The sequence below is a fragment of the Spea bombifrons genome, chromosome 10, assembly GCF_027358695.1.
Source record: "Spea bombifrons isolate aSpeBom1 chromosome 10, aSpeBom1.2.pri, whole genome shotgun sequence".
NCBI classification, from domain to species: domain Eukaryota; kingdom Metazoa; phylum Chordata; class Amphibia; order Anura; family Pelobatidae; genus Spea; species Spea bombifrons.
This window is the reverse complement of record NC_071096.1, coordinates 5389109-5413278: the sequence shown is the minus strand read 5'-3', so window position 1 is coordinate 5413278 and position 24170 is coordinate 5389109. Positions and strand designations below refer to the sequence as shown.

Genomic DNA, 24170 nt, shown 5'->3' with positions numbered 1-24170 from the left:
CGCGGGTGGAGAATGGTGGAAGTGAATGTTTTATTTACTGTTCCTTGTGCTTTCTCATTGAGATATTAAGTTGGAGGACCTGGAAAAAGATATTCTGCGTAAATACAGACATGCTATTGACTATATATTTTGAGTTTTCTGAAAGCAAAGGTTCTGATTTTTTTATCATTTCATTTGATAAATATTTCCATTAAAACCGTTGTCAAGGTTTCTCTGTGTACGTTGTGTGCGGACGTTCTGTGCTCGTTTTGTTTTATAATACATTTCTTAATATACTATGCAGCCAAATCATGTTACAATTTCAGTGTTTGAAATCACCACTTTATTATTAATATACCCACTCAGTTAGTTAAAGATTTGGATCGTTCATAAGGTGCTGAAGATTCTGAAACAACAATTATGTAAAAAATAATATAGAACTTAAACCTCCCGAAACCTCAGTGGTCTGTTTCAGATTCTGCGCAAGATTACCAAGTTGGGGTAACCGTTCCCTTACAGGGGGGGCTGCTCTTTGCTTCGTTCTAAACCCTTGTTAGTACTTTACAGGTTGTATGTCGGGTGTCCAATTAATCTATCTACACAGACAATTAAATACATCTTAATAGTCTACAATTATACATTGTCCTACAGCCTCAGTACCAGCTGTGCACCACCCAGGCTGCCGGTTTGTGCCTTTTTTTTCCCCAAAACAAAAGTGCAAGCCGTATGTCCTCTGGCGTCGGCGCTGCCTCTGAAGTCCATGATGATGGAGGCTTTACAACCAGCAAGACCTCCTCTTAGGTTTCTTGCTTCATCTTGGCCGGTCGGCGCTGTACAAGAACTCTGTACATGCGTGTTGGGCTCCCTTCACACGCGTGATGAAATATAAACATCCCTGATCCGGTTGGTCAGCGTGTCCTGCAGGTCTGTAAGGATGTCCAGTCCTTGTAATTTACTGTTGCGTCCGTATATGAGATGTCTGAAGGGTTCTTGTGCCAACATGGTCTTCATATTCTGCAGGAAGAAACCCTCGCAGAACACCGTCAGTTCTGGAGCGTTGTGGATCTGGAACACCAAGCGCATAATGTAATGTGTTATATGGTTCACGGAGTTATGTTAAATGTATCGGCAGAACTATGGCAGCAGAAACATGAACCGCGCACTAGACTCGTGCAAGTGGACCAAAACCCATTTCGACAAATTATTTCACTCTATTCGTTTTCAGACAAGGAATTTTATTTCCTGGCCTTCTGGTTCCTACAAAAGTCAGGTCTTTTTTTCCCCCATTCACACACTCGCTTTCTCTCACTCAATGTCTCTCTATCTCCGCACCTACGATTCCCCCCCTCCATTCTTTGCTTCTTTCTTCTCCGGTAATCCGCTCTATTATCCTGTCCTCCCGGAGCACCTCCGCATCGGTTCACATCGTGCACCACGAGGACAACCTCTCCCCGGTTTGGAGGTTTCCTGATGCAGAAGTTCTCCAGGAGGCCAGGTTAATGACACGGATCACAGGAGGTGAAAGAATGATGATGCGGAGAACACGAAGAAGGAGAAGCAAATGCTGTGGGAAAGTAGCTGGAGAAGGTAGGGAGACATTGAGAGAGAGCGTGAACTAAATGAACACTGAGGTTATTCCGCTCCAGAATCTGCAGGTCGCACGCAGGCTTACCTTGGCATACTTGTAGATACTAACAGAATTCCCCGCGTTGATGGCATGGGAGCAGATAATCTCGCAGTGCCTTTGCAGAGCATCGAGCTGGAACTGACTGGCCGCCGAGAGAAGCTGTAGAGGGGAAAAGTAAGATGTTAATACTTGGTAGAAAAAGAACTGAATGTATATATAATATATATTATATATATTCTTACTTATGCATCATACAGGGCAGAAATGTTTCCTTTCCAGCCCGGATTATGCATCTTTTGCATTCGGTACGGAATGTGCCGGAGTCAAGAAAACGTTAAGATCTTTCCCGACTTACCTCTAGAATGGCAGCTGTGGGGACTTGAATAGACTCGGTTCCTCCGTAATATAAGTACTGCATCAGCATCTAAAGGCGAGAAACATGAACGTAATATCATCGCAGCCTGAAACCGTGCAACGCTCTGCGGGTTTATCCAGAAAGAAATCTGAACGGTATTGTCATCAATTCATTGCTAAACTATTCTGCAGAGACCCCCCGGGGGGTGTGGGGGGGGGGGTTTTATCATGATGTCTGATCAGGAGAATGGTTTCTCCAGGCGGTGGGATCCTTGCTGGTCATCAAACATCGTCCGCCTGGACTCCTCCATCTGGAAAAGTAGAAGAAGCCGCGGGCGGAGCGGATGCCGAACCGGAACACAGGAGATATTTCAGCCAAGACTTATCTGCCGATAACTTAATTGAAAAGGCAGCGTTATCCGCGTCCGGTAACTTAATAACACAGAACGGGGGGCACTAGTGGGACATACAGATACATCGTAGCTGGACGCCCTCCGGTGGGGGTCGCTGGCAGGGAATATCGGCAGGCTCTAGCCTCTAATATCAGGAGTGCCAGCAACGGCTGAGTGTGATGGGAATTGTAGTTTCTCATATATATATATATATATATATATATATATATATATATATAAGACTTTAATTGTGTTGACATTTAGGTACACGTGAATTCTAGGCTCCATACCGATTATTATTATTTTATTATATAGCGCCATCATATTCCGCAGCGCAGTACAATGGGTAAACCGGACATAACGAGTGGTTAACCCTGCTATAACGACGCACCTGGAACACACTGTACTTTACATCCTGAATTTCGATGGTCTTCTGACACGGATCGTCCGGCTCCGTAGAATTTGCCATCAGGGACTTGAATCTGAAAATAGAAAGAAAAAGTTTTCTTTATTATAATAAATAATATTAATAATTTATAAAAGAAAATCCAATAAACATCTGAATTGTATGGGAGAGGATTAAAAGGCTCTTAATCCGAAATGGTACATTTGTACTCGCTACCTAAATCCATAAACTGTGTTTACAGTTTAAAATATAACACTTTCTGTCTGCCATAGTTACAGTAACTTAACGTCTGGTTCTTATGATGTACGTGGTTATTCCTCCCCATTAAGTTATATCACCCCTGTATTTTTAAGATGCAGATTGGTTTGGGCAGCCTTTGTAAGTGTGTTGGGGGGGGGCAAGAACTTCAGGAAAGGAAATTGATCAGATGATGCTGGCTCTGCCACAGGCTGCCGCTGATCTCAGCTTCCATGAGCTGAACTTTTAAACTAAAATATCTCCACATTTTGTCCATTAAAATAACATGAAACGGATCAGAAACCCAACACAGACGGGGTTAATGTTGTAAATGACTATTCTAGCTGGAAACAGCTGATTTTTTACGGAATATCTTCATAGGTATACAGAGGCCCTTTATCACTCCCATCACTCCTTTATCACTCACACCACTCCTGTGTTCCAATGGCCCTTTATCACTCCCATCACCCCTCTGCTCCAATAGCCCTTTATCACTCCCATCACTCCTTTATCACTCCCACCACTCCTGTGTTCCAATGGCTCTTTATCACTCCCATCACTCCTATGTTGCAATGTCCCTTTATCACTCCCATCACTCCTAGGTTCCAATGGCCATTTATCACTCCTGTGTTCCAATGGCTCTTTATCACTCCCATCACTCCTGTGTTCCAATGGCTCTTTATCACTCCCATCACTCCTGTGTTCCAATGGCATGTTGTGTTCACCGATCCAAGTTTAAGTTTAAAAGGCTAATTGATGGTTAGAAAACCCCTTTTGCAAACTTTTGAACAGTGTGGTATTTATATGCACAGCAACAAGCTGTGAATTAGCGATAAAACCTCAGTAATTTCATGGAGATGCTCTTACCGGTTAGACGCAGTGACCAGGAGGACTTTGTGAGCATAAAACAGCTTCCCTTCCACCAGAAACGTCACATCAGACATCTCCTTATTGTTCAAAAAGTGAGGATCTGCAAGACAATAAAATAACATTATCAACGAGCCGCTGCCTCAAAACGCGTCGGGGACCCCACATCCTAATGAAGCTTTGCAGACGTTATGTTTAGTAAGGACCACGGGGTAATAACGTGCAGAGATATACCCTCCGTACCCAAACGAGCGGGCAATGACTTCTGTATCTCGGGAATTTTGGGTATCGGGCTGTCTCCGTAGCAACGAGCGAATATGGCTGCGACCTCCTGCGTCACCGAATCACTCTGCGAAATAAGAACATCCCGTAAATGATGTATATACGGCATATATGTGCCGGGTTTATGTATTTGTGATAAATGGGTAAAAATACCAACTTTTTAGTGACACAGGCAGATGGAATGAGCTGCGCATGTTGGCCGTGACATACATACCACACGCCCTGTATGGGGGTAACTTATTCCACGCCCTGTATGGGGGTAACTTATTCCATGACCTGTATGGGGGTAACTTATTCTTACCTTACTAGCCGTGAAGATATCAAACAGGAGGGGCAAGCCTTCGTTAGCGAGCTCCTCGTTATACTCTTCCTCCCTGATGGAGCTGAATTCCTGGAGCAGATTCTCCATCACAGAATGGTGCGAATGGTGAAAGGAAGACCGAAGGCTCTCGATCCATACATGGAGCTTCCAAGGGACCCCTGACAGGTGTAAGTGACATTATAAAGACAACATTACCCATACATGAACCTAACTACTGCAGAGCATCATCGATATTAATGTCCACTGTAGCTCCTCAGCACAGGAATACAGATGTTCTGCTCAAAGATAACCAGCCAAGTGCCTCCCACTTTTATTGAACTATAAGTCCCATCATCCTAAGCAGATCACGCAGTTGGTGTGCATCAGCTTCCAAGAGGAAACCTAGGAGTAGTAACCCCGGGCCGGTTGGCAGCCATCTGATGGGCTGCTGCGGTGGCGATTACCCATCTCTGGATCTTACCCAAGCTGCGGAGCTCCATCGTGATGTCCAGGTATCCATGCTCGGCGCTGTAATACATGGCCTCCTGCAAAGCCTTCATCCTGGTCTTGCAGAGCTTCACAGGGATCTGGTCGGAACTCCCCATGCTAGATGTATCGTCCTCTACTCCTTCTGCCAAAATCTCCTCCAGGGACAGGACATCCCCCGGGGAGAGCTGCGGCTGCGCAAGCAACTTCCTTAAGACGTTCCTGCGGGAGAGGGAGAGTCACTCAATGGATCACGCGCCAGCTGGACGGATCCCACCATTCCCAGAGAGACAGTCAACCAACAAACGTCACCACGGGGAAATGAATGTATCACACGAATAAAGAATAACTTGGCGTTCCAGAGGGCCTTAAATTGGGTCTTTCTTTAATCTTCCCCAATTGCTATAAAAGAAGCCCCGGTGACTAAGATGAGCTTCGCTCGCCAAGAAAAAAAAAAAGGACACTTTCTGGTCACCAAACCTCTATGGTCAAATGCCGTGGTTAGGAAATGCGTCCTTTCACTGCTACAATGTTACTCATCAGAAGCCTCAAAGTTCCATGGTACAAAAAAAGAAATAATAAAAAAAAACAATGGCAGGAAATACAAACAAATAATCTTTGGGCTTCGTATCTATGACCACAGCAGTGTAGAATAGGAAGGATTCAGCTCCAGGCTGTGGGACCCTAAGAATCTGCCCCTTCACCCTGAGATTGGGGCAAAAACCCTAAGGGTCAGAGAGAAACCCCCGAGAGTTCCCGGGTGCGCCTCTGTAACGGTCTCCTCGGCTCAGGGTACCCCAATAAACCCCACACCTCTCACATGTGTAATAAATATATAAAGTATCCCAAAATAGTGGTATTGGTGTCATTTCACATAATGGACACTAGGTGGCGATACAGAAATATTTATCAATATGTATTGATCAGTCATAGAATTCTCACATCGTCCGATCAAACCAGCCACAATTAATTATACATTTTTATGCCAAAAATACCCCGTCTGCATTCTAAAAATGTTAATAAGAATGTAACTACACACTAAACATTTTTCCTGCTATTATTGGGTTACAAAAAGTCATATCGATGAGTGATGATCGGTCCGCCATTTATTCATATTCGGCAATTCTAGTGTTAATTTCATGAGACTCGTATGTTAAAGTTGAATTTATGTTTCTGTTTATAGGTTCAGTGATGGATATGGATGGTTTCATCCAGAAATTATCCAGTTTTATGGGATAAAATGATGCCTCTGTTTCTTTTATGAAGATCCAGGGACAGAGGGACAGGGTCTCAATTATCAGGGGTGACATCTTTATGGTCCTACAGCCACACACCCTGCATTCATTAGAAGCTGTAAGGAGTTGGGAAGAAACGGCGGATTTTGCTTAAAAAACAATGAATTTCCTACCTGTGTCCATGCGCCGCCGCGTGGCTAAAGCAGTTCATATGCTCATGAAGTGTTGAGGGGACTCCTCCAGCCTCCAACATGTTCAGTAGAGGATCAGCTCCTCGGTCCAGAAGTAGACTGACCAGCTCGTAGTTCCCTAAGAGTGAAAATGGTGGGACTTATTGCCTAAGGTGTGAAGGGCAATCAATACACACACAGAGCCCCTAGGAAGAAGATAACTGAAATAGCAGAGAAAGACACATAACGCAATATGACCTGGTTGGGGGAAGTGGTGCGGGGTACAGAGAGAAGGGACGGGGTAGATGGGTACATTTGGCTTCTATAGGAGGTGCAGGGGGGGGGGCAGTACAGACACCAGGGGCATCATGGGATGGCGTACCTGCAGCAGATGCCAGCTGAAGAGGGGTTTCTGCATAATTATCCTCACCGGTGCTCACCGCCGAGCCCTCAACATGAGCGCCTGCGTCCAGCAGCAACTGTGAACAGAGAGGCACAGGGAGTAAGCTGGCTGAGAGTGCGCAGAGTTATAGAAACACAGAAGTTGCCGGCAGATCAGACCCATTCGTCCCCCGTTTCTCCTGCTGTAAAGACTTAAACCTTAATCAGCCCTTAGTCTCGTCTTCAGGAGCCATATGCCTATCCCATGCATGTTTAAGTTTCCATGTTGTATTAGCATTTACCAAGTCTGCTGGGAGGCTGTTCCACTTCTACCACCCCTTTATTAAGATATTAACACCTACTGTAGACTACCCACTGCAGCTATATAGACTAACATAGCCTGGCATCTAAATCCTGACTTATTCTCACCTGCACAACCGAAATGTGTCCATGGAGCACCGCAAACGTCAGAGCGGTCCAATGGCGGCTGTCGGGGTGCACCGACGGGTGTTTGGGAGAACTGCTCGGGACCTGAAATGGAAAAAAAAAAAAATCAAATTCCTTAAAAATACAAACTATAAATATGACGCGCAATAATAACCGTATTAATGCAGTAAATAGAGGGCAGCCGAGCTGCAGCCTTTTGCTCTGTGTCCTCAGATACACTCGCCTTAAAGCTTAAGGGCCCTTAATAACGCCCTTAACGACAAAAAACAATCAAGAAACCAGGATATTGCCCCAAAACCGGCTGAGCACCCGGCAGCCGAGACTCCGACCGCAACAAACCAAGAGAGACAATCACTGAACGGAGAGACTCTCACTGAGCATCAGATTTATGAGAGTGCCGTATCCTCAGAGAAGCACATCGGGAGACATACGCGACTAGGGTGACCACATTTTTTTTTCTGCTATTCACTATGAAGCAGATGAGATTACAGACACCCACAGATTATATATATATATATATTTATACACACTGATTCACATATGCACACCGTCCCATACACATAAAATACATTTTATTTATATATATATATATATATATATATATATATATATCACATACACTCATCGCAGACATGAGTAGATATAGAATGTTAACCCCTTTATCACCAGACATGAGTAGATTCAGAGAATTAACTCATCTATTACCAGATATTACATGCCTGATGAGGGGACCTGAGAGGTCTTGAAAGCTTGCAATCTATATTTACTCAGTTAGCCAATAAAGGTATCATTCAAACTCCACTTGTCTCCAGCTATTACACACACGGTCACACACACAGACAGACACGGTCACACAAACAAACAGACACGGTCACACAAACAAACACGGTGACAAACACAGAGTCAAACACACCCGGTGCTGGCCGCAGCTTACTCTGAGTTGGTGTGAATGTGAATGAGGGACTCAGCCTATCAGGAGAGGCTTCTGAACTCTCAGGCAATCAGGGGAATTGAGAACTCTCTCCTGATTGGCTGAGATCCCGTTCACTCAAACTCCTCATTCCGGGACTGCTCGGACTTAGTGCGGGACTGCCCTGGGTATTCCGGGACAATCACAAGCGTATGGATATATAACTTACCAATAAGCACTAATGCACCAAACGCCAGAGGAAAAAAGAGGAAGCGGGGGGCACCAGGGGAGGAAAAGGGGGCATCAGGGGAGGAAAAGGGGGCATCAGGGATATGGGCAATAATAGGGGCTGCCCCTCCTAGGAAGGTACGAAGTCTACTTACTGCCACATCCAAGTTGGCTTCAGCCTCGATGAGCATCTGCACCATGGCCTCGTCCCCGGCGGCGCAGGCGTACATGAGAGGGGTCAGACCCTGCAAAGGAGGTCACAGAACTTACTCATTTTACTCATCACACCTTTAAAAACACAAAAAAAAACCCCAAAATATCCTGCAGGAAAAAAACAAACAAACAGCTCTTACTCCAAAAAAAAAAGCGGTTCTGGGGCAAAGCTGTAAATGTGGAGCAGTCACCACGGCAACCATGGAACGTTCAGATCACTGAAAACGTTTGCACCATTTCATCTCCGAATGAAACCACCGCCGCGTATCAACCCCAACGTTAATTGTTATCGGTATCGGCAACATTGTATCCAAAACATATTTGTAAACAAAAGGAACCTAAATGTATCATTTCATATAAAACAAATAAAACCCCCTTTTCTAATATATTTCACACCAAAAATCCCACGAGGCTCAAAACGCAGTCATTTAAAGTTACATTTTTTGGAGGTTCTGCAAAAAAACAATAAAAAGGCAACTAATTGTAACCGGACCCCTTGCTTTAGGTGGGCAAATAATTTAATGCTCCCCCCCCCCTTTCCTCATGCTCATGTCAGACCTGGTTCTTTTTTGGGGTGACCTGGCAAGGGTTGCAGTTGAAGGACATCATTACCTTTCACCCAGCGGGAGGTCGATGAGACGTCAGGGAGCCCTAATCCTACACAATACATTTTATGGGTCATATCCCACCTGGTCGTCCAGAGTATTAATCCCGCCGGGCCCCAGAACCCGGACAGCCTGCGGGATGAGGTCGGTCCGTCCGCAGTTCAGCATCCGGAACCCCAGGTCCTGCTGGAAGCGCTCGGTGGCGGCTCCGGCATCCAGGCGTCTCAGGGAACTGAAGCAGCACTCGGGCCTGGGGGTTATAAGAATTATAAGGAATGGATATAAAGATATAATAACGGAATTTGCAGAGAGGGTGGTAGATACGTGGAACAGCCTCCCAGCAGAAGGTGTCGAGGTTAATTCAGTGAGAGAATTTAAACATACATGTGATAAGCATGAGGCTCTCCTGGATGTAAGATCTATATAATTATGCATCATCCCTTTCCTTAATGTCTTATTTTATAGAAAATCTTTCCTTTTTTTTGTTTTGTTTTTTGTCTGTAATGTTTTTTTTCTGTGTGTATTTTAAAATAATAAAATTTGGAGAAAAAAAAGAAAATCCTTGAATATGGGGCTGTTTAACAGCATTTAAATCTTGTTCATTTTAATTCATAATATAATAATATTAATATTTTTTATGTGAAAAATGCGTATATAGAATAAATGAAAATATTATTAAATATTTTGGGAATATTTTAACGTGATTCATACTTATTGTGAGTTTATTAAATTAATAAATCATTCATCGCCCCGTAACCTACTTGAGCTGCCGGGGTTCGCAGTCCAGTCCCGGAAGGAGCAGTCTGGCCGTCTGTCTGATGTCATCGCTGTCCACCGTCAGGCTCCGCCGGTGCTCTGCGTAAGTGATGGCCACTCGCATCCACTCCATGAGTGGGGGCAACAAGATGAAAGGCCTGGGAAGTGGGGTAGGGCAAATGGAGTAAGCAAAATAAGCCCTATCAACTGTTCCAGTGAATACAGACACAGGATCAAATATAAATCTTTGATCACACTTTACTGAGAGGGTAGTAGATAAGTGGAACGGTCTCCCAGCAGAAGTGGTAGAGGGTAATACAGTGAGGGTATTAGACATGCATGGGATAGGCATACGGCTCCTGAATCTAAGATGAGACCAACGACATGTCTGAGTCTTTTTCCGACACCTGGAAATGTTTTAAGGAGAAGCTGCGGAGGAAACGAGAATCTGGTTTTCTGATGACAAACGCCGGTCCTGTTTCATATTAAATGGGGGGGGGGGGGGGGTTAACGCTGTGTCAGGTACCCCGCAGGATGGCACTGGGGTAGATGTCAGTTTTATGTCCCTAATTACATCCGATTTGTCCAGATGGAGGAAGCCTCATCCGGTAAGAAGTCACGGAACTGGATTAACTCCGTAAGAACCGGGAATATTTGACATCAGCAGCTCAAATGCTCCTGTTCTGTTGCATCTTGTAGTATAAGGGTTAACGTCTGCAGCTGGAAAATGTGTTATTTGGGCTTTCAGATAAATTCCAGCCCACAATTTTACTTCAACGCATCATCAGTATTATGAAGACACACGAAAAGTTGTGAGATGCGGAGTAGAATAGTGATGTCATCATGACATCACAGCTGTGTATTGTATATATTATAATGACCTCACTGTGATGGGTTTGTACATCGCACAGCAGCCATATGATGGTTTACAGCGTGCGAGTGATGTCATGATACGTGCTGTACAGTAAGGAAGTCATCGTAGACATTGCATAGTACGGCATATGACATCATATTTAACGGAGAATCCTCACCTCTCGTTGTGAAGCGCCATTTTGGGAGGGTCAAGGTTGGGGTTCTCCATGGACTCCATCTGTGAACACCGTAGGAAGTAGTAGAGCGTGTGCAGAGAGTCGGGAGACCAGGTTATGTGTTGCTGGGGGTGGCGTGCGTGGCGGGCCGGGCTCAGGCCAGGCCTAGGGGCGCTCAGACACTGCATGTGATGCATGGCGCGGGAAACAAGGTCACCTGTAAGGAGAAGGACATAACTAGGACCCCTCAGATCCTACCAAGAGACGTCTCCATGGCTCTCCTGCCATAACAATGATCTTTACATTATTATTAATATCAATATTGGGCCAACGCATTTCGCACACAGTTATAGGGGGCATTACAGAAGTAAAAGGGGGCTACATCATTAATTATAATAATCACACAGTCTTCTCTGCTGTCCGCTGTGGCCGGACTTACTCAGCTCCGAGATGCTGCCAACGCAGGTAGCGAGGAGAGACTGCTCCAAGGTGCGCAGCTCCAGGTGGGTGTAGGCGCTGCCCGTTTCATCTCTCACAAAAGAACCATCATTGTAGGGACTGAAGTAAGGGGGCAGCGAGAGGACCCCTGGAAAAGAGGAACAGAATGTCTTCAGATGGTGACGAAATTCACCACAAAAAGCAGATCATCACCAATTAACTGAGTCTTATCACTTCGTTTGCAGAACCTCGGGGGCAGGACCTTGTTCTTAAGTTTAGAAGGAATTAAATTAAGCCCCGCCTACCACAGCTCTATTCAGCCCCGTATCCTCTTTTTTCCCCCCACCCACTGCCCATGTTAGTCCGGCCCATTTCCAGCAGAACCACAGCACCAAACCCTAATGAACCCCTTATTCACCTCCCACTACCCACTTTAGCCCATCCCACTTTCATCATAACCACACCCCCCATTGTTATTAAGGGGAAACTTTTCCCTTGAGCGATTATTCTGAATAACACTGTTTACAAGACGGCGATACAATTTTTCATGGAATTAACCGGTATGCAGCATCTGTTTCAAGTCATAGATGTGGAAAAAGAGAAGAAAAATCCTGAAAATACAATATTTTTCAAAAAAAAAAACAAATTTCTGTTGAATCTGTAAACATTTTCTCGAAAAATTAGATTTTTTCCCTTAATATGGAAACAAACTTAGTAGAAATGTTATTTTTTCCCGGCTGATTCACCCTTTTTTCTATTTTTTTTTATTGCTTTGAGTTAAGAATCTGAAAGCAGGAGGAAAATGAAGAAAAAGAACACAAAGCTCTAGAAAACTCGTTCCAAAAATCTTCCTGGGGCCCGGGGAGGAATAATAACTCGAACAGACTAGGAAAATATTCTATTTGTGCGAGTGTTTCATGTATCTGCCAAACGCTTTCCGCTACTATGTAGCAGTAATGAATTAAAGGGAATTGTAGACGGGTTTATTAATCAGCTGTCGGTCATGCAATAAGGAGGCATTCTGGGGATTCCGTTTAACCCTGCTTGCGAATAGGTGCTTAAATCAGTGATTAGTGATCTTCAGTCAGGGGTCGGATTATAGAAAGAGCCATTATTTTCAATGATGTTCCCTCTGCTCTGTGCTGTTGACCTGTAGGTCGGGGGGGGGGTAGAATTAAAAGGCTTGTAATTAAATAGACCCCCTGACATGACCTCTGTGGCTACAAATATGGCTGATGACTCGAGTACCAGAGGAATTCCGGGAGAAGGAGCACCAGAGGTGGGCCCTGTAGCCACTGGTGACTTCCACAACCTATGGCATGGGGTTCTTATACAGAGGGCAACCTCCCTACTTTACATCACTGAGATGTAGTAGATATATGGAACAGAGTCCCAGCAGAAGTGGTAGAGGGTAATAAAGTGCATGCATGGGATAGACATACGGCTCCTGAATCTAAGACGAGACCAACGACTGATTCAGGCTAGGTTTCCACTTGGGTTTTTGTCCGGCGTTTTTTTCTTGATGAAAAACGCCAGGAAAACTGCCAAGAAAACTGCCGCTGCATTTACCTGCGTTTTGGCGTTTTTTCTGCAGTTTTTTCTGGCGTTTTAGCCTTTCTGTGGAAATTGCTTTTTTTGACCTTAGGCAGTTTTTCCAGCCTTTACAAGTTAGAAGTTTCACCCAGCTAAAAGGGATTAGGATAAATGGCAAGTATCTGCCCTCTCCTGATGTCATTTACTTGGTAGACCCTTTTGTCTCTTTTCTGTGGTTTGTAAGGCATGCTTTATTCCGAATGTCTGCTCCTCTGGGAAGATTGGCCCCAAATGATGGTGCAAATTGTTTGCTGTTGCTTTTGGCACGCAGGATCCGGTCGCGTATGTTTGTTTGTAATGGCATGTTTGTTCCAAATGGTGTAAAATTCAATATGAACCAGTCCAGGACTTTGTTTTGTGTGAAACTGTTTGTTTTCAGCCTATTTCTCGTAGGACACACAGATACTGGGTCCATCCTCTGCATTGTAACTGTGGAAAAAACGCCATAAAAAACGCCAAGGCAATAAACCCACATGGCTTTTTCATGGCGTTTTTTCTCTCCCATAGACTTCTATTGGAGAAAAAAAGCCAAGATTTCTTGCAAAAAACGCCAGAGTGTCAACATGCTGCAGTTTTGAAAAACTGCCACAGAGCCCAAAAAAGCAGAAAAACGCCAAAGAGGACTAAAAAAACGCCAAACAGAAAAACGCCAGGTGGAAATGGCATTTTGCGATTTCCTATTGAATTACAGCTAACATCTGGCTGCATGCGTTTTTCACAAAAAAACGCCAGGTGGCGCTATTGGCGTTTTTATAGGCGTTTTTAGCTAAAAAAACCCAAGTGGAAACCTAGCCTAAGGCTCTTGGGTCACGTTTCTGCCCGCTATGGGGCTATTACTGGCCGTTTCAACCAATAACCAAGCACGACTGGCCTTTGGATTGCTTTCCGATGTGGCACTGACATTATTCCACCCCGAGTCTCAGGGTTTTTACCCCAATCTCAGGGTGAAGGGGCAGACTCTGAGGCTAGGTTTCCACTTGGGTTTTTTTAGCTAAAAACGCCTATAAAAACGCCAATAGCGCCACCTGGCGTTTTTTTGTGAAAAACGCATGCAGCCAGATGTTAGCTGTAATTCAATAGGAAATCGCAAAATGCCATTTCCACCTGGCGTTTTTCTGTTTGGCGTTTTTTTAGTCCTCTTTGGCGTTTTTCTGCTTTTTTGGGCTCTGTGGCAGTTTTTCAAAACTGCAGCATGTTGACACTCTGGCGTTTTTTGCAAGAAATCTTGGCTTTTTTTCTCCAATAGAAGTCTATGGGAGAGAAAAAACGCCATGAAAAAGCCATGTGGGTTTATTGCCTTGGCGTTTTTTATGGCGTTTTTTCCACAGTTACAATGCAGAGGATGGACCCAGTATCTGTGTGTCCTACGAGAAATAGGCTGAAAACAAACAGTTTCACACAAAACAAAGTCCTGGACTGGTTCATATTGAATTTTACACCATTTGGAACAAACATGCCATTACAAACAAACATACGCGACCGGATCCTGCGTGCCAAAAGCAACAGCAAACAATTTGCACCATCATTTGGGGCCAATCTTCCCAGAGGAGCAGACATTCGGAATAAAGCATGCCTTACAAACCACAGAAAAGAGACAAAAGGGTCTACCAAGTAAATGACATCAGGAGAGGGCAGATACTTGCCATTTATCCTAATCCCTTTTAGCTGGGTGAAACTTCTAACTTGTAAAGGCTGGAAAAACTGCCTAAGGTCAAAAAAAGCAATTTCCACAGAAAGGCTAAAACGCCAGAAAAAACTGCAGAAAAAACGCCAAAACGCAGGTAAATGCAGCGGCAGTTTTCTTGGCAGTTTTCCTGGCGTTTTTCATCAAGAAAAAAACGCCGGACAAAAACCCAAGTGGAAACCTAGCCTGAGGGCCACACAGTCTGGAGCTGACTCCTTCCTATTCTCCCCCGCTGTGATCAGATATAAGACCCCCAGCTGGTGATTTTACTCCCAGTATGTTATGGTTTATATGCCTGCTTGAATGCAGGTGACTCAAGTATATTTTTCAATAATTATAATAAGGTTTCCATGATGACCGGTATTAGAGCCACATGGATAACACATTTGATGAGTTGCTATTTAGAATCTTTGTGGGCTATTAAAGGGTTAATATGTGAGGCTCAGGGCCAGTTCTCAGGTGTGATTTATAGGGGTCTTCTCGAGGCCCCCAGCACGTATTCCGCATGAAGAGACTGAAATCATTTGCATCCTGAATCTCCGCTGGGGGTTCGTTTGCATGTTAATAACCGGCCCCAGTTCTAATGTAGGATTTCAATATGGGCCCCAAGGGACCCCATTCATTATTCCAGGCCGAACAAACACAACGTTCGAGGCTCCTGGGCCCGTAAGCGCGCGCTCCGAGCGGCGTCTGCGCACGGCGGACCCTCGCAGACTACAAAGCAGCGCGTAATGTGTGCAGCGCCGGCGGGGGGGACAACTGGGGAGGGAGGCCTCGGCCAAGTCCAGTAAGATGACGTCTTCCCCGCGACGCTCTACGCAGCCGGGGCGCGATGAACCTAACGCCTCGACGGCCTTCATCTCCGGCCAAATCCTGAAGCAGAGTCCCTCGGGGGTGTGGGGGGGGGGTGTTAAGACTCCAGGCAGGAACAGCAATCAATAGATCGTTAAAAAACAACCCAAAACCGCCTTTTATTATATTTTTTATAATACTTTTTATTTATAGCACAGATGCAGACGCACGACTGTGCTAACGGCCTGCGCTCCCCACATTTTAAACGCCTAAAGAGGGGCACTTTTATTTAGGGGTGGGGTTAGAGGCGTGGCTAGGGGTGGGCTTTCCAGGGACTTTTTATTATTATTTTCTTATATATTACTAGGAATAATATTTTTAGGATTAATTAGTTATTTAGGTAGTAATAATAATAATATTGTTTTTAGGATTAATTATTTAGGTATTATTATTATTATTATTATTATTATGAGGGGATCGCAAGCTTCTACAGCCTTAAAAAGCCCCAATAATTTTAAATTCACTTAAAATATATAAATACTTAAAATACTTTAATCAACTACAAAACCCCAATAATAAATACATCATAAATAATAATGAAAGTAATAACGTAATAACTAATGATTAAAGTTATTGTTATCATTATTGTTTATGATGAATTTAAAATATTTATATATTTATATTTATATAAATATTTTTATATATATATTTATTTATTTATATATTTTAAATGATTTTAAAACCAATTTTTGCTGCTTTTTTTATACTTTATCAGCGTTTTTAAGGCTGCAGAACCCCGCGATACCCTCATACCCAGCCACCAGGGCCGGACTGGCGATCTGGCACTTTAAGGCTGCCAGCCGTCTGATGACATCATTGCGACCGACGCATGGATATGCCCTTATTTTCTGGTCGTGTAGCCCGCAGTCCAGGCCTGCCAGGAAACATTCTCCTACAAAAGAGGGACATCGGGGAGGAAAAAGGAACCGTCTGTCTGGTGGTAGTACACGCTCGGCGACCTGCTTTCTGCAGACGCGCACGTATCCACGCAGGCGATCACGGCCCGGTGCTGAGCTCATTTGGAATAAATCACATTATCTCCGTATCGTCCACCTGCCTCGCTGCTGATGCCAGGAAACATATCTGCAATTATTCAGATCATCGCTGGCAGATAATCAGCGGGATTAAGAAGAAATTAACCGCGTACCCAAAAGAACTTTAAAGAAAAATAAAAAAAACTAACCCTTTCATTGCCATTTACAGTGCGGCTGGCTCCTTTGCCATTGAGTACAGTAAATTGGCCTGGTGTCGGTATTTAACCCTTTCTATAACTGAATGCGGTATTAAAAACATAATCAATTACGAACGGCCAACCTATTCTCAAAAATACTCCTTTAATCAAGAAAATTTAGATTTTTCCCGAGGAACCCTTAATTATCACGTGACACGAAATGCAAGCACTGATTGGTTGTTGCCATAGAAGCTGGAAAATCCTTAAAGGTTCTCTGTTCCATTAAGAAGAAAAATGACAGATCTGCTAAGGTTTATTTGCTTAGCATACCAGGGAACGGAATTAACGTTTTGTCCGATGAAACCGGACCTTTCAGAAATAAACAATATGATTTCGTTAAAATTCAATTGGGACGATACTCCGGGGAGGTGTAACTCCATACGCCAGGGCCATGTATGTTGTATTATGTTTCCAAGGTATTATTAGATAAAGAGATCAGGGGTGTGTAACCTTTTGGCACTCCAGCTGTTTCGGAGATCTATAGCAGTTGGCAAGCCAAAGGGCAACTAACCCTTTCAGCAGATCTGGGGCATTCCTGGTCTACAATTTCACAACACAATAATTATTGCCCCACATGGGGCAATATACGACAATAATGACATTCGTCCTAAGGGTCCCCGATCAGCCATTGAAATGAATGGGAAAGGTTTGATCAGAAACCCCCCCCCCCATTGCATTGACAACAATGTGCGCCGGAGCACAAGGAGTTAACCCTGGCTTGCTGATAGAACATTTCTTATATTGTCAGTTTCCCCTATGGAGCGATCCAGCACACGCAGAGTTACCAGACCCCTGGCAGACGCGGCTGCTCTGGATTTGGCTGCATCCCTCCCCGGCATCTGGATATGATTAGCGCGCCCAGCGATCAGCACCTTGTACACTGCTCCGCTTGTGCTTCTGATGCCAGAGCCGCTATACTGTTATTAACGGGGAAGCAGAGGAAGTGAGCGCCGATTAACCTCTTCAGTGCCAACAAACGACCGAAACTTGGTGGCACTTCTACGCCGAAACAATCTTTACTTTACAAGTAAACAACAAATAAAAATTAACTCGGCAGTGTCTTCTACATCAAGAATTCACACAATCAGATCCCAGGATCCGGAATTATTAGAATCATTGTAGCTTTCGCTGAACCATCAACTGTTTAAGATATTACATTCGAAATCGGACTGCATACATGCTCAAATTTGTCATGACAAACCATGGCCACTGAGCAATGATGACTCTGAAATAAGAAACGTTGTTGCATTTCCAGATCACAGTTGTAACAGAGGTGGGTCTATTCACTAAGAAGTCGCGTTCGCTAATCTGTGAGTTGTTTGTGTGCAACTTTAAATTTTGCAAGTTACAGGTGAGGGCATGCGAGGAGTTTTATTTTTCTACAAATGCTAATGTGAGTTATCTTTAGTGAGTTCACTTTTGTCCAACTCTTGGGTGTTTCCTGCTGCAAACTCGCATTTTTTGTCCACTCGCGAGCACTCACACTAGGATAGATTCAATCGTGTTGGTGCAGGCTGAATCTTAAAACCGTGTCTCAGACGGCAGGTCACTGCGCATGTGCATAACCTGTACCCACTTCTATGCGGTTATATGAAAAATCCGAGTTCTGGACAGAAAGCTGCCGGTGATATGACGGCAAACACCTTGCAGCTTATTAACCCAGGGTTAATGTGCTGCTAACCCCTGGGGCAATGAAAGGGTTGCATTATTTTGGAATGCCCATTCATTGGCCTGCCCTGTAAAAGGGTTAATGTGACCCGCTCACTACGCCCTGCCAATAGTTTGTGCTCGTCTGTTTATTTAGTGAATTGTGCGTTTCTTCTGGATGTGAGCGCTCTTGTTGTAGCGCCCCCCCCAATACGCTGCGCACACAGAATGCTGTTCTTTCCGCACAGCTCTGAGGGTCCGGCAGACAGGACAGAGCCGCATTCAGCACCCGGCAGAAGGAAACCCCACAAATAATGATTTCCTGAAGGGCTGAAAGCAGGGGCTGTTTGCGAAGACCGCAAGAGTCAACATACTGCACCGGGGGGGGGGGCACGAGGATAAACTCACTCCTGGCTGAGGCTGAAATGTACACTGTAAGCTGAGGGTGTAATATACTGCAGACGGAGGGTGTAATATACTGCAGACGGAGGGTGTAATATACTGCTCCAGACGGAGGGTGTAATATACTGCAGACGGAGGGTGTAATATACTGCAGACTGATGGTGTAATATACTGCAGAGTGAGGGTGTAATATACTGCAGAGTGAGGGTGTAATATACTGCAGACGGAGGGTGTAATATACTGCAGAGTGATGGTGTAATATACTGCAGACGGAGGGTGTAATATACTGCAGCCGGAGGGTGTAATATACTGCAGACGGAGGGTGTAATATACTGCAGAGTGAGGGTGTAATATACTGCAGAGTGAGGGTGTAATATACTGCAGACGGAGGGTGTAATATACTGCAGAGTGATGGTGTAATATACTGCAGACGGAGGGTGTAATATACTGCAGACGGAGGGTGTAATATACTGCAGACTGAGGGTGTAATATACTGCAGAGTGATGGTGTAATATACTGCAGAGTGATGGTGTAATATACTGCAGAGTGAGGGTGTAATATACTGCAGAGTGAGGGTGTAATATACTGCAGAGTGAGGGTGTAATATACTGCAGAGTGAGGGTGTAATATACTGCAGAGTGATGGTGTAATATACTGCAGAGTGAGGGTGTAATATACTGCAGAGTGATGGTGTAATATACTGCAGAGTGAGGGTGTAATATACTGCAGACTGAGGGTGTAATATACTGCAGACGGAGGGTGTAATATACTGCAGAGTGAGGGTGTAATATACTGCAGAGTGATGGTGTAATATACTGCAGAGTGAGGGTGTAATATACTGCAGAGTGAGGATGTAATATACTGCAGAGTGAGGGTGTAATATACTGCAGAGTGATGGTGTAATATACTGCAGAGTGAGGGTGTAATATACTGCAGAGTGAGGGTGTAATATACTGCAGACGGAGGGTGTAATATACTGCAGACGGAGGGTGTAATATACTGCAGACTGAGGGTGTAATATACTGCAGAGTGAGGGTGTAATATACTGCAGAGTGATGGTGTAATATACTGCAGAGTGAGGGTGTAATATACTGCAGAGTGAGGGTGTAATATACTGCAGACGGAGGGTGTAATATACTGCAGACGGAGGGTGTAATATACTGCAGACTGAGGGTGTAATATACTGCAGAGTGATGGTGTAATATACTGCAGAGTGAGGGTGTAATATACTGCAGAGTGAGGGTGTAATATACTGCAGACGGAGGGTGTAATATACTGCAGAGTGAGGGTGTAATATACTGCAGAGTGAGGGTGTAATATACTGCAGAGTGAGGATGTAATATACTGCAGAGTGAGGGTGTAATATACTGCAGAGTGATGGTGTAATATACTGCAGAGTGATGGTGTAATATACTGCAGAGTGAGGGTGTAATATACTGCAGACGGAGGGTGTAATATACTGCAGACGGAGGGTGTAATATACTGCAGACTGAGGGTGTAATATACTGCAGACGGAGGGTGTAATATACTGCAGAGTGAGGGTGTAATATACTGCAGAGTGAGGGTGTAATATACTGCAGAGTGAGGGTGTAATATACTGCAGAGTGAGGGTGTAATATACTGCAGACTGAGGGTGTAATATACTGCAGAGTGAGGGTGTAATATACTGCAGAGTGAGGGTGTAATATACTGCAGAGTGAGGGTGTAATATACTGCAGACGGAGGGTGTAATATACTGCAGAGTGAGGGTGTAATATACTGCAGAGTGAGGGTGTAATATACTGCAGTATGAGGCCAGTCATGTAATATATAGTAGGAGAGAGCAGGCAGGGTGCAGAAGAAGAGTCCCCAATGTAAAGCTTTTTGTGGCCCGAGAAAATCAGGCAGGTACAGCAGGGGGCCGGGGTCGTGGTGATACCCCCCCCCCCAATAAACTGCTATATCTAAAAACTAACATTCAAGCATCAGTTTCCAGACCGCTGAAGAGTGGGGGGGGGGGGCGAAGAAAAAAAATATGAGGAAATGTTATTTTACCGAAAAAGGCAAGCAGCCACCCGCAGTAGATGGTAGTAAAATAACACCAGACCTTTAAAACGCTTTAGGCCGCTGCATACAATCTCAGCCGTATAACAAAGCCGAGGATCGAGTGGCATTTGGGGAATTAAAACGCGTAAGAGAAAGAAATCAAATGCCCTGCCCTCGATGACCTGCACCTTCTGAACCGAAGGAGGCAGATGGTCCATGCTATGCTTAGACGTTCTCCAGGTGTTGAGAAAAGAAAGGAATGGGAATGTCATTATGGATCTCCATGTTTGAGATATATAGGAACCCCTTCAGATGCCACCATGAAGGTTCCACCAGCGACCATAATCCACAGGTCCTCAATGAACCTGACTTCTTCTCACTTGATCAACGAAGGTCCTTCTAATCAGGAGGGTGAAGCGAGAATCATCGGTCTAGAAACGCAGGGGTCAGCTCCGTGTGACACCAAGAGACCCCCGAGACTGCAGCGAAATTACCGAGACGTGCTAAGAGCGGCCCATGGAACAATGAATGAATGTGTGACTATTCTAAATCTACCCCGAAGATGACTGACAGCCGTCCCGCAGGCAACTTGGAACCCCATGCCTGGAAATTCATCCAACAAATCTGCCAGGCAATTTCAAAATGTCAAAGAGCAATTGGGGTATTTGCAAGGAGGGTGGAATGAAAAGGGCGCGTACAAAAGCGAAAGAACTACCCCACGGCCCCGAGAGACAATAACACCCGCTGACGCCCAAGCTGACAATGGATACAATGTTGCGCAACCAGTGAAGTTACTGAAATCGAGATTTATCTCACAAGTATCGAAATCACGCAAATAAACAGTGAATGCGACTCCTTTAGTCCTCCTCATTCTGCCTTCTCTTCAAATTTCACTCAGGTGACAGCAGCTTTTCTGCAGACCAACTCCGATCATGCTCAGCCAACAGACGCATTCCTGGAGTAACAGCAAGAGGCTTTAACCCGTAACAAAGAGGCTTTAACCCGTAACAATTTAGGACAAAGAGGTGGTGCTTTGTTTTTATTGTTTTTTAGTCAATATATAAGTATATAGAAAGTACATATTTTTGCTGTTAGAAACCCAGCTTATGTGTAGGCCATGGGAGCAGTTATCTTAATGTCCGTTTCTCAAGATCTATAGGGTTATTCCTCCCCATTAAGTAAACTCTCCCCTGTTGTTAAGGTGCTCATTATTCATTCACACGGTTTTCATGCCCTACCATACCGGAGACCATCTGGTCGTGGATCATGGAGAAACCTGGCCGGGGGCGATCTGAGAAGGACTGGTTCAGTAGTTGCGAGTCATCATTGCTCAGAGGCCATGGTTTGTCATGACAAATTTGAGCATGTATGCAGTCACAGAGGTCTCTTTCTAGATCACCAACCAGTTCCCCTTACTCTATGCAGCAGGGGAGGGGAGGCACCTTTTGGCCTGGGGGGCATGTAAAGTCAAGTTGCCACCATTGTCCCCTTGCCCCCCCAACATACGCACTTATGTAGACACAGTTACAGAAACTTACACACTCTTCCTAACACACATACACATGCTTAAACATACATACACTAACATACACATAGTCACTAACACACACTTACAAATTCATGCTAACACATTCTCTCTCACACAACATACACATTCATACTCAGACACTTAAACATTTATGCTAACACGCAAACACTTGCACATACACATCCATACTAACACAGAAACACCTACACATCCATGCTAACACACAAACACTTACACATACACATCCATACTAACACACAAACACTTACACATACACATCCATACTAACACACAAACACTTACACATCCATGCCAACACACATACACTTACACATACACATCCATACTAACAAACTTACACATACACTTCCATACTAACACAGAAACACTTACACATCCATGCTAACACACACACATTTACACATACACATCCATACTAATACAGAAACACTTACACATCCATGCTAACACACAAACACTTACACATACACATCCATGCTAACACACAAACACTTACACATCCATGCTAACACACATACACTTACACATACACATCCATACTAACAGTACAAACACTTACACATCCATGCTAACACACACACATTTCCACATACACATCCATCCTAACAGTACAAAAACTTACACATACACATCCATGCTAACACACACACATTTACACTTACACATCCATGCTAACACACACACATTTACACATCCATGCTAACACACAAACACTTACACATACACATCCATGCTAACACACACACATTTACACTTACACATCCATGCTAACACACACACATTTACACATCCATGCTAACACACACACACACTTACAGGGAAGCTCTGCAGCTGGATACCTCAGCTTGAGATTGCAGTCCAGGTCACAAATGACTTTGAGAAGGTCTCAGGAGAAGGGTGAATAATGCAGAGAAACATGCAGTTATACTGAAATATAACCCCCCCAAAACAATATTACCTCCCCCCATTGTTTTTATCTGGTTATTGTCCTTAGTTCACTCTGAACCCACTTTATTCGTGACTTCTGGAAGTGTTTCTTGACATATTGTGTTGCTGTTTGGGGCGGCTTCACTGATATGATTTGTGGTTTCCAAATTCAGTTTTTGGAAAAGAGCCACACGAGGCTTCTATCCAAATAAAATCATTTCTATGACCTCAAAACCTTGAATCAACGCTAGATCCCAGTACCCCTGATACACAGTATCTCGTTACGCAGCGCGGCTCTAACATTCTCTGTTTACATCTCATTCTTTGTGCTCTTTTGATCCGTACTAAGATTTCTAATGAATATTTATTACGATACGATCCATAGCGCAGTGTCTCTGCCTGCTGTTGGTTACAGATATAATCACCGAAAATTATTCTTTATCAGATTAAAGACCAACAAAACCTGTATTTTTTATAGATTCTGTTTCTCTATTTTTTTTTTATTCCCACCAATTTATTACCATTTTTAAACTAGACAGATAAGGAAGTAATCTTTCCGGTTTTATGGTTCTGGAACGGAGTGTTTTTCAGATTGTCGTTGAACCGAGTGTTTGAGGACGGAACCAAAAAAAAAAAAAAAACCACGTATGTGGATGGACAACATTTGCCTTAACTGTTTATCAGTTTTTAATCAATTGAAATAAAATTATAATATATATAATAATATAATTAATATTACATATTAATATTTCATTAGAAAATTATGACACTATATATATACCGGTATATAAATATATATATATATATATATATATATACAGTATATATGTACAAAGTAGTAAATACTAAGTACTAAGTATTATGTACCGTAGAGGGTGAAGCCAGAAGGGTAACTTTGGAAGTGGATTTTGGGTTCAA

General features: G+C 43.9%; 1 protein-coding gene across 1 annotated transcript in view; it reads right to left on the bottom strand.

The window, feature by feature from the left end:
• Positions 1 to 299: 299 nt before the first annotated feature.
• The window catches only part of ABTB2 (ankyrin repeat and BTB domain containing 2), a 51668-nt gene continuing 27797 nt past the window's right edge, over positions 300 to 24170 (bottom strand). The window contains exons 2-17 of the mRNA XM_053448588.1: positions 11344 to 11490; positions 10908 to 11121; positions 9882 to 10034; positions 9205 to 9370; positions 8458 to 8547; positions 7147 to 7248; positions 6719 to 6815; positions 6340 to 6475; positions 4927 to 5153; positions 4446 to 4624; positions 4106 to 4211; positions 3863 to 3965; positions 2744 to 2834; positions 1962 to 2030; positions 1652 to 1765; positions 300 to 1044 (exon numbers count right to left, since the gene is read on the bottom strand). Of these exons, the coding sequence (XP_053304563.1) occupies positions 847 to 1044; positions 1652 to 1765; positions 1962 to 2030; positions 2744 to 2834; positions 3863 to 3965; positions 4106 to 4211; positions 4446 to 4624; positions 4927 to 5153; positions 6340 to 6475; positions 6719 to 6815; positions 7147 to 7248; positions 8458 to 8547; positions 9205 to 9370; positions 9882 to 10034; positions 10908 to 11121; positions 11344 to 11490 (2192 nt within the window). The 3' untranslated portion in view covers positions 300 to 846. The remainder of the gene's footprint in view (positions 1045 to 1651; positions 1766 to 1961; positions 2031 to 2743; positions 2835 to 3862; positions 3966 to 4105; positions 4212 to 4445; positions 4625 to 4926; positions 5154 to 6339; positions 6476 to 6718; positions 6816 to 7146; positions 7249 to 8457; positions 8548 to 9204; positions 9371 to 9881; positions 10035 to 10907; positions 11122 to 11343; positions 11491 to 24170) is intronic.